Here is a 19123-nt window from a genome sequence, read left to right on the forward strand (position 1 = left end):
TCATTTTGTGTAACTTTCTGGGATTGTGGTTTTTGTTCTGCAGCCTGCAGGACTGTATTTCTTCCTGCTTCTGTCTGCCCTCTGGTGGATGAGGCTGTCTAAGAGGCTTTTGCAAGCTTCCTGATGGGAGGGACTGATGGTGGGTAGAGCTGGGTTTTGTCCCTCTGGTGGGCAGGGCCGTGCTCAGTAAAACTTTTTTTTTTTTTTTTTTTTTTTTTTTTTTGCAGAAAATATATATTTTTTTATTTTACAAATTTAATCAGTTATACATACACATATGTTCCCATATCCCCTCCCTTTTGCGTCTCCCTCCCACCCTCCCTATCCCACCCCTCCAGGCGGTCACAAACCACCGATCTGATCTCCCTGTGCTATGCGGCTGCTTCCCACTAGCTATCTACCTTACGTTTGGTAGTGTATATATGTCCATGCCGCTCTTTCACTTTGTCACAGCTTACCCTTCCCCCTCCCCATATCCTCAAGTCCATGCTCTAGTAGGTCTGTGTCTTTATTCCTGTCTTACCCCTATGTTCTTGATGACATTTTTTTCTTAAATTCCATATATATGTGTCAGCATACAGTATTTGTCTTTCTCTTTCTGACTTACTTCACTCTGTATGACAGACTCTAGGTCCATCCACCTCATTACAAATAGCTCAATTTCATTTCTTTTTATGGCTGAGTAATATTCCATTGTATATATGTGCCACATCTTCTTTATCCATTCATCCGATGATGGACACTTAGGTTGTTTCCATCTCCGGGCTATTGTAAATAGGGCTGCTATGAACATTTTGGTACATGTCTCTTTTTGAATTATGGTTTTCTCAGGGTATATGCCCAGTAGTGGGATTGCTGGGTCATATGGTAGTTCTATTTGTAGTTTTTTAAGGAACCTCCATACCGTTCTCCATAGTGGCTGTACCAATTCACATTCCCACCAGCAGTGCAAGAGTGTTCCCTTTTTTCCACACCCTCTCCAGCATTTATTGTTTCTAGATTTTTTGATGATGGCCATTCTGACTGGTGTGAGATGATATCTCATTGTAGTTTTGATTTGCATTTCTCTAATGAGTAAAGATGTTGAGCATCCTTTCATGTGTTTGTTGGCAGTCTGTATATCTTCTGTGGAGAAATGTCTATTTAGGTCTTCTGCCCATTTTTGGATTGGGTTGTTTGTTTTTTTGTTATTGAGCTGCATGAGCTGCTTATAAATTTTGGAGATTAATCCTTTGTCAGTTGCTTCATTTGCAAATATTTTCTCCCATTCTGAGGGTTGTCTTTTCATCTTGTTTATGGTTTCCTTTGCTGTGCAAAAGCTTTGAAGTTTCATTAGGTCCCATGTGTTTATTTTTGTCTTTATTTCCATTTCTCTAGGAGGCGGGTCAAAAAGGATCTTGCTGTGATTTATGTCATAGAGTGTTCCGCCTATGTTTTCCTCTAGGAGTTTGATAGTGTCTGGCCTTACATTTAGGTCTTTAATCCATTTTGAGCTAATTTTTGTGTATGGTGTTAGGGAGTGATCTAATCTCATACTTTTACATGTCCCTGTCCAGTTTTCCCAGCACCACTTATTGAAGAGACTGTCCTTTCTCCACTGTACATTCCTGCCTCCTTTATCAAAGATAAGGTGACCATATGTCCGTGGGTTTATCTCTGGGCTTTCTATCCTGTTCCATTGATCTATCTTTCTGTTTTTGTGCCAGTACCATACTGTCTTGATTACTGTAGCTTTGTAGTATAGTCTGAAGTCAGGGAGCCTGATTCCTCCAGCTCCGTTTTTTGTTCTCAAGATTGCTTTGGCTATTCGGGGTCTTTTGTGTTTCCATACAAATTGTGCAATTTTTTGTTCTAGTTCTGTGAAAAATGCCATTGGTAGTTTGATAGGTATTGCATTGAATCTGTAGATTGCTTTGGGTAGTAGAGTCATTTTCACAATGTTGATTCTTCCAATCCAAGAACATGGTACATCTCTCCATCTATTTGTATCATCTTTAATTTCTTTCATCAGTGTCTTATAATTTTCTGCATACAGGTCTTTTGTCTCCTTAGGTAGGTTTATTCCTAGATATTTTATTCTTTTTGTTGCAATGGTAAATGGGAGTGTTTCCTTGATTTCACTTTCAGATTTTTCATCATTAGTATATAGGAATGCCAGAGATTTCTGTGCATTAATTTTGTATCCTGCAACTTTACCAAATTCATTGATTAGCTCTAGTAGTTTTCTGGTAGCATCTTTAGGATTCTCTATGTATAGTATCATGTCATCTGCAAACAGTGATAGCTTTACTTCTTCTTTTCCCATTTGGATTCCTTTTATTTCCTTTTCTTCTCTGATTGCTGTGGCTAAAACTTCCAAAACTATGTTGAATAAGAGTGGTGAGAGTGGGCAACCTTGTCTTGTTCCTGATCTTAGTGGAAATGGTTTCAGTTTTTCACCATTGAGGACGATGCTGGCTGTGGGTTTGTCATATATGGCCTTTATTATGTTGAGGAAAGTTCCCTCTATGCCTACTTTCTGCAGGGTTTTTATCATAAATGGGTGTTGAATTTTGTCAAAAGCTTTCTCTGCATCTATTGAGATGATCATATGGTTTTTCTCCTTCAGTTTGTTAATATGGTGTATCACATTGATTGATTTGCGTATATTGAAGAATCCTTGCATTCCTGGAATAAACCCCACTTGATCATGGTGTATGATCCTTTTAATGTGCTGTTGGATTCTGTTTGCTAGTATTTTGTTGAGGATTTTTGCATCTATGTTCATCAGTGATATTGGCCTGTAGTTTTCTTTCTTTGTGACATCCTTGTCTGGTTTTGGTATCAAGGTGATGGTGGCCTCGTAGAATGAGTTTGGGAGTGTTCCTCCCTCTGCTATATTTTGGAAGAGTTTGAGAAGGATAGGTGTTAGCTCTTCTCTAAATGCTTGATAGAATTCGCCTGTGAAGCCATCTGGTCCTGGGCTTTTGTTTGTTGGAAGATTTTTAATCACAGTTTCAATTTCAGTGCTTGTGATTGGTCTGTTCATATTTTCTATTTCTTCCTGATTCAGTCTTGGCAGGTTGTGCATTTCTAAGAATTTGTCCATTTCTTCCAGGTTGTCCATTTTATTGGCATAGAGTTGCTTATAGTAATCTCTCATGATCTTTTGTATTTCTGCAGTGTCAGTTGTTACTTCTCCTTTTTCATTTCTAATTCTATTGATTTGAGTCTTCTCCCTTTTTTTCTTGAGGAGTCTGGCTATTGGTTTATCAATTTTGTTTATCTTCTCAAAGAACCAGCTTTTAGTTTTATTGATCTTTGCTATCGTTTCCTTCATTTCTTTTTCATTTATTTCTGATCTGATTTTTATGATTTCTTTCCTTCTGCTAACTTTGGGATGTTTTTGTTCTTCTTTCTCTAATTGCTTTAGGTGCAAGGTTAGGTTGTTTATTCGAGATATTTCCTGTTTCTTAAGGTAGGATTGTATTGCCATAAACTTCCCTCTTAGAACTGCTTTTGCTGCATCCCATAGGTTTTGGGTCGTCGTGTCTCCATTGTCATTTGTTTCTAGGTATTTTTTAATTTCCTCTTTGATTTCTTCAGTGATCACTTCGTTATTAAGTAGTGTATTGTTTAGCCTCCATGTGTTTGTATGTTTTACAGCTCTTTTCCTGTAATTGATATATAGTCTCATAGCATTGTGGTCGGAAAAGATACTTGATACAATTTCAATTTTCTTAAATTTACCAAGGCTTGATTTGTGACCCAAGATATGATCTATCCTGGAGAATGTTCCATGAGCACTTGAGAAAAATGTGTATTCTGTTGTTTTTGGATGGAATGTCCTATAAATATCAATTAAGTCCATCTTGTTTAATGTATCATTTAAAGCTTGTGTTTCCTTATTTATTTTCATTTTGGATGACCTGTCCATTGGTGAAAGTGGGGTGTTAAAGTCCCCTACTATGATTGTGTTACTGTCGATTTCTCCTTTTATGGCTGTTAATATTTCCCTTATGTATTGAGGTGCTCCTATGTTTGGTGCATAAATATTTACATTTGTTATATCTTCTTCTTGGATTGATCCCTTGATGATTATGTAGTGTCCTTCTTTGTCTCTTCTAATAGTCTTTATTTTAAAGTCTATTTTGTCTGATATGAGAATTGCTACTCCAGCTTTCTTTTGGTTTCCATTTGCATGGAATATCTTTTTTCATCCCCTTACTTTCAGTCTGTATGTGTCTCTAGGTCTGAAGTGGGTCTCTTGTAGACAGCATATATATGGGTCTTGTTTTTGTATCCATTCAGCCAGTCTGTGTCTTTTGGTGGGAGCATTTAGTCCATTTACATTTAAGGTAATTATTGATATGTATGTTCCTATTCCCATTTTCTTAATTGTTTTGGGTTCGTTATTGTAGTTCTTTTCCTTCTCTTGTGTTTCTTGCCTAGAGAAGTTCCTTTAGCATTTGTTGTAAAGCTGGTTTGGTGGTGCTGAACTCTCTCAGCTTTTGCTTGTCTGTAAAGGTTTTAATTTCTCCATCACATCTGAATGAGATCCTTGCTGGGTAGAGTAATCTTGGTTGCAGGTTTTTCTCCTTCATCACTTTAAGTATGTCCTGCCACTCCCTTCTGGCTTGTACAGTTTCTGCTGAGAGATCAGCTGTTATCCTGATGGGGATTCCCTTGTGTGTTATTTGTTGTTTTTGCCTTGCTGCTTTTAATATGATTTCTTTGTGTTTAATTTTTGACAGTTTGATTAATATGTGTCTTGGTGTATTTCTCCTTGGATTTATTCTGTATGGGACTCTCTGTGCCTCCTGGACTTGATTAACTATTTCCTTTCCCATATTAGGGAAGTTTTCAACTATAATCTCTTCAAATATTTTCTCAGTCCCTTTCTTTTTCTCTTCTTCTTCTGGAACCCCTATAATTCGAATGTTGGTGCGTTTAATGTTGTCCCAGAGGTCTCTGAGACTGTCCTCTGTTCTTTTCATTCTTTTTTCTTTATTTTGCTGTGCAGCAGTTATTTCCACTATTTTATCTTCCACCTCACTTATCCGTTCTTCTGCCTCAGTTATTCTGCTATTGATCCCATCTAGAGTATTTTTTATTTCATTTATTGTGTTTTTAATCGATGCTTGATTCGTCTTTAGTTCTTCTAGGTCCTTGTTAACTGTTTCTTGCATTTTGTCTATTCTATTTCCAAGATTTTGGATCATCTTTACCATCATTATTCTGAATTCTTTTTCAGATAGACTGCCTATTACCTCTTCATTTGTTAGGTCTGGTGGGTTTTTATCTTGCTCCTTCTCCTGCTGTGTGTTTTTCTGTCTTCTCATTTTGCTTATGTTACTGTGTTTGGGGTCTCCTTTTTGCAGGCTGCAGGTTCGTAGTTCCTGTTGTTTTTGGTGTCTGTCCCCAGTGGCTAAGGTTGGTTTAGTGGGTTGTGTAGGCTTCTTGGTGGAGGGGACTACTGCCTGTGTTCTGGTGGATGAGGCTGGATCTTGTCTTTCTGGTGGGCAGGTCCACGTCTGGTGGTGTGTTTTGGGGTGTTTGCAGACTTTTTATGATTTGAGGCAGCCTCTCTGCTAATGGGTGGCGTTGTGTTCCTGTCTTGCTAGTTGTTTGGCATAGGGTGTACAGCACTGTAGCTTGCTGGTCGTTGAGTGAAGCTGGGTGCTGGTGTTGAGATGGAGATCTCTGGAAGATTTTCGCCGTTTGATATTATGTGGAGCTGGGAGGTCTCTTGTGGACCAGTGTCCTGAAGTTCGCTCTCCCACCTCAGAGGCACAGCACTGACTCCTGGCTCCTCAATTTGGGATGATTTGTTGTCTATTCATGTATTCCACAGATGCAGGGTACATGAAGTTGATTGTGGAGCTTTAATCCGCTGCTTCTGAGGCTGCTGGGAGAGGTTTCCCTTTCTCTTCTTTGTTCTCACAGCTCCTGGGTCTCAGCTTTGGATTTGGCCCCGCCTCTGCGTGTAGGTCGCCGGAGGGCGTCTGTTCTTCGCTTAGACAGGACAGGGTTAAAGAAGCAGCCTCTTCGGGGACTCTGGCCCACCCAGGCCGGGCGGGAGGGAGGGGCACGGAGTGCGGGGCGAGCCTGAAGCGGTAGAGGTCGGCGTGACGTTGCACCAGCCCGAGGCGCGCCGTGCGCTCTCCCAGGGAAGCCGCCCCTGGACCTCGGGACCCCGGCAGTGGCAGGTCGCACAGGCTCCCGGAAGGGCGGTGTGGGCAGTGACCTGCGCTTGCACACAGGCTTCTTGGCGGCGGCAGCAGCAGCCCCAGTGTCCCACGCCCGTCTCTGGGCTCCGCGCTTTCAGCCGCGACTCGCGCCCGTCTCTGGAGCTCCTTTACACGGCGCTCCTAATCCCCTCTCCTCGCGCACCAGGAAACCAAGAGGGAAGAAAATGTCTCCTGCCTCTTCGGCAGCTCCAGAGTTTTCCCGGACTCCCTCCCGGCTAGTTGTGGCACATTAGCCCCCTTCAGGCTGAGTTCTCACCGCCAGCCCCAGTCCTCTCCCTGCGCTCTGACCGAAGCCCGAGCCTCAGCTCCAGCGCCGCCCGCCCCGGCGGGGGAGCAGACAAGCCTCTTGGGCTGGTGAGTGCCGCCCGGCACCGCTCCTCCGCGCGGGAATCTCTCCGCTTTGCCCTACCCAGGTATGTGGGGAGTTTCTTGCCTTTTGGGAGGTCTGGGGTCTTCTGCCAGCGTTCAGTAGGTGTTCTGTAGCAGTTGTTCCACGTGTAGCTGTATTTCTGGTGTATCTGTGGGGAGGAAGGTGATCTCTGCGTCTTACTCTTCAGTAAAACTTTAATCTGCTTGTCTGCTGATGGGTGAGGCTCTTTTTCCTTGTGTTGTTGGTTTAGCCTGAGGCAACCAAGCACTGGAGTTTACAGGCTGTTTGGTGGGGTTAATGGTGGCCTCTGGGAGGCCTCACACCAATGAGTACTTCCCAGGACTGCTGCTTCCAGTGTCTGTGTCCCCACAGCAAGCCACAGCTGCTCCCTGCCTCTGCAGGAGATCCTCCAATACTAGCAGGTAAGTCTGGCCCAGTCTTTTACGGGGTCACTGCTTTTTTCCCCTGTGTCTTGGTACACAAAAAGTTTTGAGAGTGCCCTCTCAGAGTGGAGTTTCTGTTTCCCCCAGTCCTGTGGAAGTCCTGCAGTCAAATCCCACTGACCTTCAAAGCCAGATTCTCTGGAGACTCCTCCTCCCATTGCTGGACCCACCAGCTGGGAAGCCAGACATGGGCCTCAGAACTTTCACTCCAGTGGGAGAGCTTCTGCTGTATAATTGTTTTCTAGTTTGTGGGTCACCCACCTTGCAGGTATGGGATTTGATTTTATCGTGATTGCGCTCCTCCTACTGTCTCGTTGTGGCTTCTCCTTTGTCTTTGGATGTAGGGTGTCTTTTTTGGTAGGATCCAGCATTTTTTTTGGTCAGTGGTTGTTTAGCAGTTAGTTGTGATTTTGGTTTTCTCTTAAGAAGAGATGAGTGCCTGTCCTTCTACTCTGCTATCTTGAGGTAATCCTCAGTACTGATCTTGAAAGTAAGAATGGGGGACAGGCATGGATTCCAAAAGAAAGAAAAGAGCTCCCACTTGGAGGAGCTTACACTCTCATTTTACACTCAGCTGTTGCCCTATTGCCAAGCAGCAGGATGAGAAGAATATTCAGATTGACATACTGGCAAACATTTACATGTTTTTAAATGAATTTAATTTTTCAGTTTTTAACTGGCCTTCAGTAGATACGTTCCTATTGGTGACATAACACAAGGAAGCTGGTATTTGGAAAATTCACTCATCTATTTCATTTCCTCTCAAGAGCTAATTCCGAGGTATACATTTTACTCATGGCTACGTGTAGTGATTAGATAAACTAGATAAGTGTTAAATCTCTAAGGTAACTGTTAAATCTGAGCTAGTTTAAAATGTGATTGCAGGGGTTCTACCCTAGCCACGTTCTCTACTGATCTGTTGCTCTTTGGTTTTGGGATCATGGAAAGAAAGAGAGGGGGAGAAATGTTGAGGGAGAAGGATAATGGTATATGAGGAGCACTCCTTAGAAGTTTGAACTCACTGGGTTGTAGAATTAGATACAGATTCAGAGACTTCCCTTCCCCCAAATCATTGAAGCTGCGGTAAGAGTTAATAGGTGCTACTACCTAAAGTATTCTCTTTCTTAGTCCACTCATGGAGCTAAGCAAAAATGTAGACATGAAAAAAGATCTATTATTTGAATTTGAAGCACATCGTGTGAATTTTTTTCCTATAGCACATATATGGTCTGGCTGAGGCATAAATTGAGAGATTCGGAAAGGATAGTCTTTGATTTAACTTTTGCCACCAACAAATCACATGTGAATAAACAAGAGTTAATTGAATACAATACATAGCAAAAGTCAAATGCTGAATTTGTAAGCATTTCTCCAAAGGTGTGAATATTGCAGTCCCCAACCCACCGAAAACAAAATCAAAAGCCCTTTATTCACACTAGTGAGTGTGTTTAGCCCTAGGTACCCAGTGTTGGCCTGGCCTTTGTAATTGATTTGAGTGCTTCTGCCCCAGTCATTACAAAGCTCCCATCTCAGGGCAGGACAGTGAGGAGTCGGGCGTGAGTCTTGCTGATGGCTTGTCTTTTCCAAAGCATGTTTTGGGGAACTGGGCCTTTAGGGCTGCCGTTTCCTGCACAAATCTTGGCCTCTGTATTTTCTCTTGCAGTCTGGTTTCTGGTTTGGATGCGCTCAGATGACTGGCGTCTCCTGGCTCGCTGACACCCCACAGGAGGTAAGTGTATAAAAGGCCAGAGGCCACGGTTGTTCATGGGAGGAGGATTACGTGGCAAAGGTGGGTGGTTTCCATGTGAAATACTGTTGAGAAGTGCTCCAGGGCAGGGACTGACCAAACTTTTTTAGTGGTCGAGGCACTTATCTGAATTTCTTGGGATGAAAATCATTCCCAGCAGGTCGCTGGTCTCATCCGGGTGCAAGGATAAGTCATGTTTCTCCTGCATCTTTTCAACACATCGACCTTGCAATGTCTGCACGTGGAAGCGTCTCAGAAGTGTGACCAGGGTGACCTTCATCATCACCATGGCAATGTATTTTCCCGCACAGGCCCGGGGCCCAAAGCCAAATGGCTGAAAGTACCTGTAAGGAACCTAGGAAAATGATCAGACAATTAGCCAGAGAAGTAAAGGCTAGAGTCATGCATATCTGTTTGATTCACCCTGAAAACACTGTGAATCAGAATGCTCGGTTTCGGCGACTTGACCATACAGCTCCTTCACGGAGAGGAATGACTGTAACTCAGATAAGCCTCTTCTTCCAGTTTGATTCACGCTTTGTGATACAGGCACAACTTCAAACAATCCCCAGTGTTGCTTTTCATGTAAATACTCAACTAGCTCTGTGGGAAGGCCATGGCTTTACTGCTGTTCTGCCAGTCATTGAGGCAAAGATTTTTTTTGTGCCAGGCCATATAACATGATGAAAAGGACTAATTTAGGCAAACTTATGGATTCCCCACCTATTGATGCCAAGGATCTAAATATTTTTAGTCCCTTTTGGACTCATATCGTGCCTGGCACTTAATAGATGCTCAGTAATTTATTTTTGACCAATTACCAACATGGCATGGGTTGCTTATATAGCAATGGAATGAATTAGAGAACTGGTTTAACTAAGACCATATGTCTTCCCCATATGCAAATGGAAAAAGGGGGCACAGAGGGAACTATTTGGATAATTCAGGTAAAAAAAAAATCATTGCCTAGAATTTGACATAATGGAGGCAGAATCACCAGTACGCTTCAATTATAGAAAAAGAACAATATGAGGCTCTTCTAATTACCAAGTCCTATTTAGAATGGGGCCTAGTGCTTGTGGGGCCATTTGGGAAACCAAAGGCCCACTGCAAAAACCAAATCTTTTCTTCTCATTTGATTTCCATCTGAAGCGGAAGTGGATTTCCTTGACTTAGATGATGCTACGGCTGAATCTACATGATGACAAGGTGATAACTTTAAATGGAAATATGGGTTGGTTAAACAAAATTCGCCTCATTTTAGGCAAATTAAGGGCCTGAATTTTTCACCTTTTGACCTATTTTGTGGCCTCCATGAAGACATTTCTGAGAGCTGCAGTACCAGCCTCCTTGGCTTGAGGACAGACATGGTGGTCATGTTCCAAGCTAGGTGAAATGTGTTTTCCTGGTGAGGTGTGAAGAGAATGAGTAAATAGAATGAAATATACATGGTGCAAACACAGAAACAGAGAGGATTTAACAGTTGACATTTTCAAGAGTGGCACACTCAGTTTTAAGGAAGGGTTCTTACATTCTTGGTAAAGTTTTCAAGAGTAAACTCATTGGGCTTGGGGAGAAACTCGAGTCTATGCATTCTTCCAATATTCAGGATAATGTTAGTCCCCTTCTTCACTGGGTAGCCGTCGATGACATCATCCTCTAAGGCTTTGCGCATGACCAGGTCCACGACAGGCTGGTACCGCATGCTCTCATAAATAAAGTTCTCTATCACTTTTAGTTTTTGAATACCATCATTCCTTATGTCTCTTTCACCTGTAGAAGAAGATAAAATAGTCAAAGCTCATGTTAGTTTCAGTATACGGTTGGTATTAAAAATCCTGCACTTTCCATAGAACAGTTTGCTCTTGGTTGAAAAAAATTTATATCTATAATTCTAATGTAAACCAGCAACCTCAGTAAAATATCTTATGTTTGGTCCACAAAGTATCTTATGAAAATTCAGATTTGAAGTCGATTTTCTTAATACCTGGGGTTTTCATATTAAAGTCTAAATTTCTAGAAAAAAAAAAACAGGTAAAATTGGACCCACATCCCCACATGGCAACAGTGAGCTGAGGTTGAATGGCTGATGAGCCCTTTAGAGGGACACCCTCTCTGCAGCATCATGTAGACCTACCCAAACTGCTTCAAACATTTACTTGCTGCCTTTGGGGTTCTTGAGTTTTGTCCCCTACTCTAAATTCTAGAAGACATTCATTCCTTCTCTAGTCAAAGTGAGATGGTAAGTTTAATCAGGTTCAAAGAAATTTTCTCTTCTGGTATCCTGTGCAGTCATTTGTCAGAAAATATCACTGATAGTCTCTCCTCCTCATCTCATCAAGAACAACCTGGTGTGGTAGTGTGGCAAGAACCCCCTCTCCCCACCACAACAAAAGGGGTGCCTCAGATCAGCCCTGGGTGAACTGGGGATTGACGGATCCCCCGATGTCTCAGCTTGGACTCACACTCGTCAGAGAGGTTCAGATTACTCTCAGAATTGGCAAAACTTCAAAGCATCCTCAAATGGGGTACCACTTCTGCAGAGTCAAAACCCAGGGTCCTGAGGCAGCTCTGTCTCCTGTGCAACTATGTTATTCAGGAGTGGTCTTACTTAGAGAACTCTGACCACCCAGCCCCTCACATACTGCTCTGTGTACACTTAAGAGTTTAATGGGCTGTGTTTATCTCGGGTGGGGGGAGGTAGAGGGTAGATGATGGAGTAGGTAACCAAAGGTGGACCCTTGGAAGTAATTACCAGGCATGCAGGTCTAGAGGGAACATGTACACATGTGCTAGTGGTTGTTTGGGCTTTCCATCTGTGCAGAGGTCTGTTGAAGCATCAAGGGAACATCATGGGGCACAAGCACTTTTCACCTCTCAAGGAAATTGTATTAAAGGTTTATGATCTCAAGAGTAATTTCCCCTGTGTTGCCTGTACCCTCATCATTCTGTGACTCTCTCTCTCACTCCACTGAGCTGTTTCTTGAATTCTGTTTTTCTCACGAGATTGAGAGCCCCAGGACTGCAGGGATGGCACTGGCTTGTTCACTGCGGTACCCCTGCACCTGGCACAGGACCCATAAACTGAAAAGGGTGCTTGAGAAAACATTTCAGAATTTGAAACCCGGATGTCATTCTGGCTCCTTGGTATCTACCTTCCTAGGCAGTGGCCGTCCTACGGCAACGCGTCTGCAGAACCCTTTCACATATTTAATCCTTGTATGAAATTTCCGCTTGTCATCTATTTCAAGCAGCACTCAAATGGTTTTAAAGATTAATAAGATAAAAAGTTTAAAAAATGCATAGTGCCTTTTAACAACAAAATAAGTTGTTTCACAGAGACCTGTAAAGTCAAGAAAAATATATATATATCGTTACTGATACCCCTTCACATGTGTCTGAAATATGTTCCTAAAGAGATTACTTATGTGAAGCACATTCCAAATAAGGCATTCTGTTTTCTCCAGAAAGCAATTCTGACTTCTGAACGTGGCAGTGTCTCCAGGGAAGGGTGGGGATATCCGAAGCAGTGGCAGAGTGATGCTGAAGTGGAGGCAGAGCAGGGAGGGGGCAGAGTTGGGAAGAGCTGAACAGGGACCTGGAGGCTCTCCTGCAGAGGAGGAGGAGAGGGTGAGGGAGGGAAACTGATCGCTCCCCTGCCTCTGCTATCATCACCCTTTCCTCCTCCCTCTGCCACCACCTGGAAGAACAGGCTGCTTGAAACCCAGAAACATTGCAAAAAATGATAGCCATTTCCCTGGGTGGACCCTCAAAAGCCTTTTGTCACTGATAAGGTAGTAAATCCTTGTGGATGATCCCATGTTTTTTTAAACACAGACAAATAGAACCGCATATATGTGTTTATGTGCCCATCAAAAAAGACCTTGAAGAATATACATCAAAATATTAACAGTGATTCCCCCTGGGGAATGGGAAGGAGAGTGGAAGGGATCAGGAAATAATACTTTCTGCTTTATACATGTCTCTAGTATTTGGATTTTTTCCAATGAGCGTGTATTTTTTTATATTAGGAAAACACAGAAACCTGTTTAGCATAATGAAAATATGACACAATGACTTGGTTCATTGTTCTCTGCGTGGATTCCAGAAAAGATTTTTGACATAAGAATTTTAGGACTTAGTAGCAGATATTCAAAATAAATTATTTTCTAATCTCTACTATTTGTTTGATAAATTCTTACCAAGAACAGTCTGGATTTCCTTCAGTATTGCTTCTTCAACGTGGGGGTGCTTTGCAATGAGAAGCAGCATGAAGAATACAGAGACGGACATGGTGTCTGGCGCTGTGGTCAGCATTTCCAGTATGCACTGGTTCACATTCTCTCTTGTCAGGTCACCACGTTTCTGAACAATTGAAAGTGGGGAGAAACTTTGGAAAAGTGAATGAACGGTTCAGAACAGGAGGGGAGGTGGCACTCAAGGATTAATAACCTCAACAAAATGAAATCATGGAAATTATATGTCTCTGGGACTGATGATGGACATTTGCATTAACAATCTTCAGCTCAAAGCTGAAGAACTTAACCAAATGCCTATGTGTTTAGTGTCTTTGATCTCCCCAGTTTTCAGATTTTGTATTGTGCAGAAACACAGAAGTTTCAGTCTTAAAGGTCAATTTTACCTGATGTCTAATTGGGGGCTATTGGATTAGGCATTATAGAAATACTGGAGCATAAATTCAAAAGCAGAAACATTCAACTATTAACAAGAGAGAATTTTTAGACACTGATAAACAGTCATACACATATGTTGTATGGGAACTATGGGTAGTTCAGGTCTGTACCTCAGCCAAAATCAACTCAGTGGCGAAATCCATAGAGTCTTCCAGCTTCTCTGCTGTGAAAATCCTGTGTCTTTTTTTTTCTACCAGAATTTCCATTTCATCTTTCAGCTCCTTGCTGGAAAAAGCAGTGTAAATATTATTTACTTGTACACAGATATGACATCTAGATAAATGGATTTGTTTGCCATGCTTAAAAATGAAATGATCTGCTTTAGTGGAATCCATTAGTGCTCATGAATAACTGAATTTATATTTAATTCTTCACAGATATCTTTAAATTACATATACATTATATCATGTTAAGGAACCAGAGTTAGCCCAGATATCTCATTAGTGGTAGCAAAATCAAGGCTGTAACTGTAGTTAAGGGTTGAAAACTGGTACCAAATGGCTAAATCCAATTATGTTTTCTGCTATTTGATTGGGCCAGCACAGTGCTTAAATTAAACATCAAAAACCAAAGCCAGTGAATGCCTTTAGTGGGAGCATGCACTCTGTAGTCTGCCATGGGCACCTGCATTTCCTGTGTCTTATATCCACCCAGCCTACTTTTATCTGCATAGTCCCGAAGACTATTGAGTTTGAGGTTCCTCTTCTACACAGGAAGTATTCTTCCTGATATTTATCTCATACCTTGCAGTTTCTGCCTCATAGTAACACTAAGTAAATATTTGTTGAACGAATGACTGGCTGCATCAATATGCATATGCATTTTGACAGTGTGGAGAAGGGAAAAAGCACCTTGGATAAAGGGTCAGGTTCTGGTCCGGGTTGTTGTCGTTCCACATAACCTAGTTTAAGTCTCTGAGTCTTATGTCTCTTTTAAAGTGAAGGGATCAGGCTAGATGAACAGTAAGGCCACCTTGAGATCTCAGTTCTGTTGTCTTTGACTTAGACTTTAAGTGTATGCATTCACGTATAATTGTATTGTTCCCACCAATCTCAGGGAACAGTATTCTGTATTATGTTAAATGTACAATAAATCTTTCTTTCAAATTCTTGTTGGCACGGTTGCCTACATGCTTAAACACTCTGTTGACCTAAATAGCCTCTATGTTTACTGTAGTTCAGCAGGAAAAGTAAGGGAGGATTCTTTAAGATTCCTCCTATTTTTAAAAGTTTTTTGGGGCATCTCAAGGAAGATGTTTAAACATTCTGAGAGATATTCTTCAGGGTAGTATTTTCATTGTGTCATTCTAAATAAGGATGCCTACTGTTGTGTATCTCTGTGAGTATGCTTATAGGCCCACACACACACCATTCCAAATATACAGCAGGGATATATTCACATTCATTCATTCATCTACCCATCCATTTGTTCTGCAAATATTTGTTGAGTATCTCCTACACTTATTCAGTTGGGGGCTAGAATGCTCATAGCATTTCTACCTGAGCAGTGGCCCCCAAATGGTCTGGGATGTATTGAAATGCCCCTAGACTTTGAATTCATAGGGAATTTCTTGATAGAGCTGCATCCATTTCTAAGCGTCTACTTCCTCCCTGGGCCAGATTCAGGGCCTGTGAATATCCACTGGGTCCTCCTATTCAGGTTAAAAGTTGCTTCTGCTTAAATGTATGCATTTGAATATGTATGCCATTAAAAACTAGGAGAATTGAGATCAAGGGCAGTTTCTACGAAATAGGAAGTCTCTGACTTACAAACTTATATTACATGAATGTCTCTGTGAGTCTGTTGTTTGGAACTCTGAATGTACTTTATACCAAAATAATGGTGGCTAGGTTACTAGTCCAGGCCACAAACACCTATTTAATGTATTCTGAGGCCGAAAAGCCTTACACTTGACAAAATAAAAAGTAGAAAATAATACTGCTCTAATATTGGGAATTCAAAGAGGCATAAATATACAATTGAATAAATAAGGAAGGAAGCTGATGTCACATAATCCTTTCCATAAATATATTTTTAAAAAGTATTGGTATGATAGAGAAAGGCAAATACTCCATGATCTCACTTATATGTGGAATCTTATAAAAACAATAACAAAAACAAAAGCAAAAATCCCAACCTCATTGTTACAGGGGACAGATTGGTGGTTACCATGAGGGTTGGGGGTTGGGGTGGATATGAAATGGGTGAAGGGGGTCAAAGGTACAAACTTCCTTCTAGTTATATGCTCAGTAAGTCATGGGGATGTAATGTACAGCATGGTGACTACAGTTAATAATACTGTGTTGCATATTTAAACGTTGCTAAGAGAGTAGATATTAAAAGTTCTCATCACAAGGAACAAATTTTGTAACTATGTATGGTGAAAGATGTTAACTAGAGTTAATGTGATGATCATTTCTCAGTATATTCAAATATTGAATCATTATGCTGTACACCTGAAACTACCATAATGTTATATGTCAATTATGCCTCAGTGAAGAAAGAATTGACGTTATTGCAGGAAAGAGATTTTTCCATTTTCTGCGGAAAGAGATTAAAAGCTTTCTCTAGGTCTTTACCGTACTAGGAGATAGAAGATATAAACTAGTTCACTAACCATTGGCAAATATTATGTAGAGATGGAATGTTGCTGAGCTAAATTTAAAAAAATCAAAGAGAAACTGTTATACAGTTAAACTGTTACACATAAATTTATATGGGCCTTCTGATCATAACAAAGCTAAACTAACTTCCAAGAACTATACAGTGAGACTCTTCAGACTACCACCAAACCTGACCACAGTGAAGGGATGAATCGTTTATCTTATTGATTCAGATCACAATAAGCTAAGTGAAATGTATTCAATATAAAGAACCAAGTGTCTAAATCATCCACTTGATACCAACCACTTGAGAATATATAAAGCAAAATCAAGTTGACGTCCTCCCTGGAGACTAATATTACTGAATTTCAAAATACACAAACAGGATAAAGTTGGGCCTTTAAACAAGTTTGGGAAATTTTAGAAATGGAGAATTTAAGATAGTCGGGTACATCTGGAGAAGATATGAACTGTGGGATGGGGAAAGCTACCATATTTCTTGCCTATTATATGTCATGCTCTTTGCTAATTGCCCTACATATAGGATCTCATTAACCTATATCCCCACCCCAGAAGGTGGGTTATATTTTACTTTAAATAATTTCCCAAGGCCATATGGTTACTAAGTGGGAGAGACAGGATGCAAACCAGGTCTGTCTACCTCTAGATCCCTTGGACTTTACACTGGTGTTTAGAGGTGGCACGTATAGTGGCCGGCTACCTACAGTCTAAAAACCCATTGATTATCCAATAGGCCATTAGACATTTGTCCGGTCTTCTGCTAGACTAGTCTGAGACCAAAGCAAAGCCACTCATTGACAATTTTAGGGTCCCCAAAGATACATAACTAAATAAACAACACATCTCATGAACGTTCATCATGAAAAAATTCTTTTGCAACTACTGTCAGTTCCTACAAGTTGAATTAAGTTAAATTCATTCAGAAGCAGCACAACAATATGATTTCATGTTTCAATTTTTCTAGACATGTAGAGAGAATTTTGACAAATAATAATGATAGATACAGCCAACCTTTCTCTTCAACTCAAAAAACACTGCAGTTTCCTAGTTCCAGAGATGGAGCTCTCAGCCTCCTAGGGGAAAAGTACCCTGGGCCAAAGGCTTCCTTTCCTTTGTGGTCTGGCCACATGCTGCCAAATTGCTGTAAGAAGTGTTTCATCAGCAACTTAATCAACAGCTCCCTGTGGTTCTGGAGAGGAGAAAACTTGCCAAAGAGGCCAGCAATAGCTAAGACACCACACAAATCAATCTCACCAATAAATTTTCCAAAATGTGTTACTTACACAGACTTTTCATACTTTCTGCATAGCCAAGAAATCTTAAAGAAGATGTCTGGTTTGAGAAGGAGAGCTTGCCATGCATCAAAATAACCCTGGATTTTAACCACGATGGCTCTTTCTGGAAAAACAGAAAAAGATCAGAACAGATGAGCAAAAATGTGAGCCCAAGAACTGTACACTGATCAGAGAAAATCCCCTGTAGACTCTTTTACCATCTGGGACTCTAAGCAAGGCAAGGTTCCACCTTCACTGGGTGTTTCAGCCACATGAATGCCGCCAAACAAATCAAGACCAATTTATTCTGCTTGGCATCTAAATTGGCCAAGTTAGAGATTTGCCAGTTTTCAAGTCTGTTAGAGACACAGCCTAGAATCTCACATGCTTCTCCTTGGCTGAGCCTCCAACTCCCTCCTATTTTCCTGACCATGGGAAATAAGAAGGGTACTAGTAATTATGGCCATTATGTCCTCAATTCTGGTACCTGGAAAGGCAAAATGCCTCACCACTCTGCTATTTATATTTCAGTCCAGAGTGTAGAATTCTTCTTGAAATCTTCAGTACCTTGTCCTGAGTCTCGGGCACAGTCAGCTCTTAATGGATGTTCTTGAACTAAATTGAATACTAGAGAAAAGAAACCCCCTGCTTTTTTCAAATTATAAACAAGGGAAGGGAAGAGGCATTTATTTTCAACTGCTAAATACCATGATCAGGGTAAGGTGCTTTACAAAAGAGATTTCATTTAATCCTTACAGTCTTGCTAGGGGAGTGAGAATGTTATCATTGTGCAGCTGCAGAAGCTGCAGTTCATAGAAATAAAACAGCTTGCCCTACACCATAGAGCCAGTGTGGCCGGAAGTCCCTAGGCTGGAGCCTGGTTCTATCTGACCTCAGGGCCATGTCCTTTCCTCTTTGGTGCACTGGGTCCCTCAGGCCAAATGAGAGTTTAACAAGGACCTGGTGAGCAGAGGGAAATACACATAAGTCTGTATGGGTTATGCAGGTTCTTAGACTGTAGTCCATAAGTTAACAGAGAGCTGTACAATTCCCTTTACTTGATCCCTCCTAAGAATCAAGGCCAGTGGGGAACCAAAGAGCAGGGACGTCTAAAATAGGTACCTGTCATATCTTAGGAGAGATGTATGTGGAACAGGCAAACAGGACTTTCAGAGTCCCTGTGTGAAAGGGGATGAGGCAAGAGGCTGTGACTAATGTCCTCAGAGTGAATGGGGCTCCCATCCTAATGTCACTCAGATGGGGTTCCTATGACTCTGGTAAGGAATCATTAAAGAGCCGGGGAGATGAGGCGAGGAGAGTGGAGCAGAGAAAGGGAGGGCTTGTCGCTTGTCTGCTTGTCCAGACGTGGTCAATCAGGGAGCAGGTGTGATAGCTCAGTTGGTCTGGGCAAGTGTGAAACTCGTGCCTTGTTCTTATGGTTGTGATGTTCTTCCCTCAGATCTGCATGTTGCTCATGGGCACACTTCATTTAGGGCTATTTTCAGATATCCTCTCCACAGAGGTCTTCCTGACCACCCTTCCTCTCCACAAGAGCTTCGGCCTCCCTCTGACTTCCCCCTTTACTTTTTAGACTTTTGCCCTGCTTTGTTTTTTCTTCAAGGCACTTATTATTGCCTAAAATATTACTAGATAGTTACTTGTTTACCATACATATCTCTACTGGGATGTAAACTCTTTGAAGGCAAGGACGTTGTCTTGTCCACTGCTCTGTCCCCAGAAC

General features: G+C 41.4%; 1 protein-coding gene across 1 annotated transcript in view; it reads right to left on the reverse strand.

The window, feature by feature from the left end:
* Positions 1–8896: 8896 nt before the first annotated feature.
* Positions 8897–19123, reverse strand: part of LOC132489439 (aromatase-like) — a 32155-nt gene continuing 21928 nt past the window's right edge. Inside the window, exons 5-9 of the mRNA XM_060098375.1 lie at positions 17392–17506; positions 13595–13709; positions 12993–13155; positions 10322–10563; positions 8897–9145 (exon numbers count right to left, since the gene is read on the reverse strand). Coding sequence (XP_059954358.1) covers positions 8897–9145; positions 10322–10563; positions 12993–13155; positions 13595–13709; positions 17392–17506 — 884 coding nt within the window. The remainder of the gene's footprint in view (positions 9146–10321; positions 10564–12992; positions 13156–13594; positions 13710–17391; positions 17507–19123) is intronic.

Source organism: Mesoplodon densirostris, chromosome 4, assembly GCF_025265405.1.
Source record: "Mesoplodon densirostris isolate mMesDen1 chromosome 4, mMesDen1 primary haplotype, whole genome shotgun sequence".
Classification (NCBI taxonomy): Eukaryota; Metazoa; Chordata; class Mammalia; order Artiodactyla; family Ziphiidae; genus Mesoplodon; species Mesoplodon densirostris.